This window comes from Stereum hirsutum, assembly GCF_000264905.1.
Source record: "Stereum hirsutum FP-91666 SS1 unplaced genomic scaffold STEHIscaffold_50, whole genome shotgun sequence".
Classification (NCBI taxonomy): domain Eukaryota; kingdom Fungi; phylum Basidiomycota; class Agaricomycetes; order Russulales; family Stereaceae; genus Stereum; species Stereum hirsutum.
The window spans coordinates 1-5,399 of NW_006763180.1; the positions used below are offsets into that span (position 1 = coordinate 1).

Sequence of the window (5,399 nt, forward strand, 5' to 3'; positions counted from 1 at the left end):
AGTCCTGATCCTTCTGAAGCATTGTGGGGTCCTGTTGTGTTGAAAACTGAGCGCTCTGATTGTGGTCATGTGTCTATCCGGTGTCCTGCCAAGGGCGATCATCTCTAGCATAGCCATAGTCTCTGTAACTCCTTCATCTTGCTGTTTTAATGTACAAACATATGATCACACAACTTCCTGAGCAGATATGGTACATAAGAATACAATCTTAGGTGAGGACAATGTGCATACTATCGTAATTCGATCAGTACATATATATGGAATGACATGCACAAGTGGACGCCACAGCACGCCACTGAATCTTCGAGTTGACCGGCAAATGCCGGCGCGTCTGCCGCGCATTGCCGGTGGCCACTCAGACTCTACACACTGTCTTACACGACGAACAGCTCAAAAACGGTTCCGCCAATTCCTTAGAAAATTTGGGACGGTATCAAGGAGGGGTATAGCTATCACCTGGCCAATTCTTGGACAAAACGGTTGAAAACTAGTTTAACTTACCTATGTTAAATTTTGGTACCAATACAATCTCACCGTGATCGACGAGGCCCACGATTATCGCAAGCCGACGAAGAGGTGGATGGCGATGGCGCAACTCGTGAAGTGCGCCGGCCTTGGCATTGCGCTCACTGCCACGCCCATCGTGAACACCGTCCATGTAAGTCTGATAGCATTTTCCCCCGGGCCAGGACTGACAATCCGCACAGGATCTATGGAATCTCGCCCGCTTGCTGGCCATCCCCGAGTACACCGGCACCAACGACGTGGCAAATTACCAAGCAATGAACCTCGAGTTGACCCGCGCGCGCCGATACGACACGCAGCGGGTCAAAGGTGAAGGTGCATCGCTGGTCGCCGGGGCTCGCGGACAGAATGTTAATGCGACGATCGACTTCACCTTCACGACGGCTCTTACCCATCTCCAAGTCATGCGCGACAATCTCCGGGGTCACGTCATCCGCCGGAATTTGTTCTCCACCGACAACACCGGCAAGGAAATCTCCGGTATGACGCGGTATCAGGAGCACGCTCTCGAGGCCCCCTTGTACGAACGTGAGGCCGCGGTCTTGGAAAACACGACGAGGAAGTTGTTGGTTGCCGCTCGGGAGGAGAAGAAGAAGAAGAATGGCGTAAGTCATTCAGAATCTCCATCTTCGTCAATTGCTTACACTCGTTGCAGGAGGCGTTTTATCTCATCTACCGGCAGTGCCTCGCACACCCATGTTTCAACAAGGCCGTCGAGTATCCGAAAGGCAGGGAACATGGACGGTGGAAGGTCCCTGCTGAGTACGATGCGGATCGCTCCCTCAAAATGGATATGGTCCTCGCGCTGCTCCGCCACCACCTCGACGCCGACAATCAACGCCCGCTCAAGGTGGACACCTCGAAAATCACATGGAGGCCGGCCGAGAACCCTGTCGACGAGGCCGAGGAGGAAATTTCGACGGAGCCGGTATCGATTCCAGACCCGGCAAACGACAGCCGGATCACTCTCGTGGAGGACGAATCCTACAACTGGACGCCGACGCCGTTGGGCCCGTCCGGAAGGCCTCTTCCCCGGGACAAGATCATCGTCTATCTCGCGTTTGTCGCAGCTTATCCACAGTGGGGGGCACTCCTCAAGGCCCACAACATCAAGTTCGAGGAGATGACAGGGAAGGCCACAGCGAAGCAGAAAGACGAGATCCTTCGCCGATTCGCGGACGCCGGACCTGATGGAGCACGTGTGTTGCTCATGTCGAAGGTCGGGTTATACGGGCACAATATCTCGGCCGCGAACATCATCATCGTTGTGGTGCGTACAGTTGATTCTGACCGGAAATGTATCTAACAAATATCATTAGGATTGCTTATGGTCCTCCAGCGACGATCAACAACTCATCGGTCGCTGCTGGCGCTTTCCGCAGGCAAAACCAGTCCATGTATACCGCCCGATTGCGGAGAGGACGACCGACGTCTATCTCAACTCCATCTCGTTCAAGAAGGGCACGATGTACGACGCGTTCTTGATGACGTCATCTGCGCTGAGTGGGTTATTTTGTTTATCCTCCTGTGACCGGCTACTGACCTAGGTACAGAGGCACTGCACGCAAATTTGACCCATGAGCCGGAGAGCGATCAGGAGGAAGAAGTTACGATTGAGGACTCAGAGGCCGAATCCGAAGACGACAAGCCCAGGGGAAAGAAGACTCGCGCGGCTTCCAAGGCCAAGGGGAAGAGTGCGGCGAAAGGTAAGTCCGCCGGGAAGGCACCCGCGAAGCGAATCCCTGCGGCCAACTCATCTTCCGCGGGCCCGTCACGTGCTACCAGAGGGAAAGCCTCCGAGCGACCGGAGAAGACGGCCAAAGAGAAGGCTCCCGCTGCTTCGTCGGCGACACAGCAGGCCGCCCCCCTCGGCCCCGTCGCGACGAAGTCGCCTGTGACGGGTGAAGGGATGGGGACTGCGCAGGGTAATGCTGGTCCCGGTCCACTGGGCCACCAAGTTACAGGGCCCGCCACTGTCTCGACTGGCCCCAGGGCCAAGGACCCCGCACCCTCCGGCGAGCCGATGGAGATCGACAAGCAATCTTCGAACATCACGTCGAAGCGGGCGAGGACTTCAGCGCCGCCAGGATCTGGACCACAATCGCCACCCCAGCCTCCACCAAAGCGAGTTCGGTCCGAGATCACCTCGTCGGCGGATGTGGAGAGGTTGGCCTTGCAATTGGAGAAGGCCATGTCTAAGGGCTCCACCGAGCCTGCAGGAGCTCCCTCTACCATCCCGCTTCCTCGCCCAGGGCCTGCCACAGTGCCTCCCCGCATGTCGACACCTCGCGCGCCGTCGCCCCCTGTTCACCCTCCGCACTCCCCGGCCTTCAATTCCCCTGTGGGGAATAACAGCTTCTTACCTGAAGAGCCGTTTTTCGATGCCGGTGGGTCCGGCAACTTCGACCCCATCGAGGAATTCACTGCGCCGCCAACTCAGGCGCAGAGCGAGATTACCTCGTTTCCAACGCAGCCGCAACATGACTCCTTTTTGTCCGGAAGTAGGTGTCTAATCATTTGCCTTAGAAGGCTCGCTGATGAAATACGCGACAGGTCGACTCTCGTCGTTGACGCCAACCCCTGCTCCCGCCGACAGTACTGAAGAAGACGAGCAGCCGGTCGTCAAACCCGGGAAACGCCGTGAGGGCAAAGCACCTCAGGAGGGTTCGTCCACCGCAGCTGGATCGAGCGGCGCCAGTCTCAAAAAGTCCACCGAGGGCAAGCGCTCTGTTAAGCGCCGCAAACCCGCGTCCGATGAAGAGGACGGGTCCGATGAAGAGGACGGGTCCGAGGATGCCGTTGGGTCTGATGATGCCGTTGGAAGATACGCGATGGCCCCGCCGAAAATCAAGTCCGCCGAAGTTCGGACTAAACGTGGCCCGAGGCGGAAGGATGCGGGAGAGGAACCGGCGCAGAGGCCTGGATCGGCGGCGGAGACGGTGGCGCGCGACAAGATGAAGCGCAAGTCCCGGAAGGACGGTCGAGCTCGTTGAGGCGGATGGTCATGGACTTCTTGCGGTGTGATAGGACTTTGTGAGCTCGGTACTGTCGCGGAGGGTCGAGATGTCGGTGTTAGTACGGTTGATGCAGTGTCGCGGGTCGATGGCGGGATTACGGAGATGGACTCCAATTTTGTAGCGTTTGCGTTGACGTTTGTCCGGCTGATCTCGTTTGTCCGGTTGCCGTAGTCGTTTGTCTGGTTGTAGTCGTGTCGGGTAGGACGGTCTACATGATCTTGTTTGAGAGCTTGAGTGTTGATTGGGCCTGCGTGAACGGCTCTGGCGGAGCAGAAACCGTCCCAGACGGATTTGACGGACGTCGCATGAAATATTTGTGCTGGATGGCGTCGGCAGACACACTTAGGAACTGGGAAACCGTCCAAGACGGAATGGGCGACCTATGCAGGCCCCGAGCGTAGGGAGGGTGTCCGACTCTGAGCACATCGCCTCTTACCGAGTGGCTGGGCCGAAAACCGTCTGGGACGGACAATGCGCGCCTGAGACCTGCCTTTAGTGACAGCATAATATGCTCCATGCGCGCGTGATTGTTGTGCGCCGTGTCCCTCATGCGCACGGAATCCGTCCTGGACGGATAATGCGCGCCTCACGCTTGACTTGGTTGAGCTCAGATTAAGGTCTATGCCCATGCGCGCACTATCCGCCCTGGACGGATCTTACGTTTGCCTCATTTCGTTGTACCAGACCAGCTGTTGGCACCGGAGCTCGATCCGTCATCCGTGCGTTCTCAGACGGCCACACTTGTCTCGCCCGGCGCGCCATATCCGTCCAGGACGTTTTCGATGTTCACGCCTAGTACAATTCGCCTCCTCTTTTCTGTGGATGTACCCTGCTGCGCACCAATATCCGTCCTGAACGGATCTTGCGTGGCACCACACATCGATCACGACCGGGGAACCACTACTTGAACTCCATTACATGCATTGCCAAATAATTTCTATATATTATATGTTGACTCCCCTCGGAAGTACTCAAGAGATACTTGTCGGGCTGCTGAACGCAGGTCTGCATTTTCTCTAAAAATACCGTACAAACGCTCAAGATTCATCCATTCATGCATCACGGGACGCTCATATCTACATAACCCGCAGTCACCAGTGATCGACTTCCCGTAAAGAAAATGATATATCTATTCTACACTTTCACTCCTCGGCAAAGCTCACGCATGACGATCGAACTGTTGACATTCAGAATAGTATCAATTATTACAACCATGAGCCGATACGATCATCATATAGCTCAAGTTCCATCCGATGTTGAGCCGGCTCGCGCGCTCGCACGTCAACGTCGTATGAAACTTGAGCAATTGGTGATCGTATCCCCTCGTGCTCTTAACCCTTTCCTCCCTGTCCGGATTCCCGCCAGTCAACTTCAGGACTACCTCTTCGCAAACATAGCTCCCAGTCAACTACCATATGATCAGAATTTCCCCACACTCCAGCTCAATCCTCCCGCCATGGCCAGGTCTTCACGATACAATTCCATTCCCCGTCGACACCCTTCCGCCATCCATTGATGTTCGCGGACCCTCCCTCTCGGTATTCCAACGCGCTGTTTTCTGTCAGAACGCAATGGTCAGACGCTGTGACATAAGATCCTTGTGACTTCGACTCACTGAAAGTACAACGCACGAGGTCTACGCAACCCGCCTCTATCTTCCGTATCCAGCATACCTCCTCGTCCTTCTCATGCGGAAGGCCATAGTGATAGCCAACATCACGTAACCTCCCCAACTTTCTGAGAACATCGCACACCGTCGACATGTTGCCCTCCCGATGTGTCTGATGTGTCCATGAATTGACCCAGGGCGGGATCACCTCTGACATTGACTGGAGGGAAAGGACCTCCAGTAGAGGG

General features: G+C 55.8%; 2 protein-coding genes across 2 annotated transcripts; one reads left to right on the plus strand and one right to left on the minus strand.

Moving 5' to 3' along the window:
* Positions 1-586: 586 nt before the first annotated feature.
* Positions 587-3,518, plus strand: STEHIDRAFT_164067 (uncharacterized protein; the record flags this gene model as incomplete). The annotated part of the gene is made up of 6 exons (XM_007311798.1): positions 587-658; positions 708-1,130; positions 1,181-1,795; positions 1,845-2,028; positions 2,079-3,026; positions 3,079-3,518. The coding sequence occupies 6 exons, from the start codon at positions 587-589 to the stop codon at positions 3,516-3,518; spliced, it is 2,682 nt and encodes an 893-aa protein (XP_007311860.1).
* A 1,466-nt stretch (positions 3,519-4,984) lies between these two features.
* Positions 4,985-5,305, minus strand: STEHIDRAFT_164068 (uncharacterized protein; the record flags this gene model as incomplete). The annotated part of the gene is made up of 2 exons (XM_007311799.1): positions 4,985-5,100; positions 5,158-5,305. 2 exons carry the CDS (start codon positions 5,303-5,305, stop codon positions 4,985-4,987), a joined length of 264 nt encoding a protein of 87 aa, XP_007311861.1.
* Between the last annotated feature and the right edge of the window lie 94 nt (positions 5,306-5,399).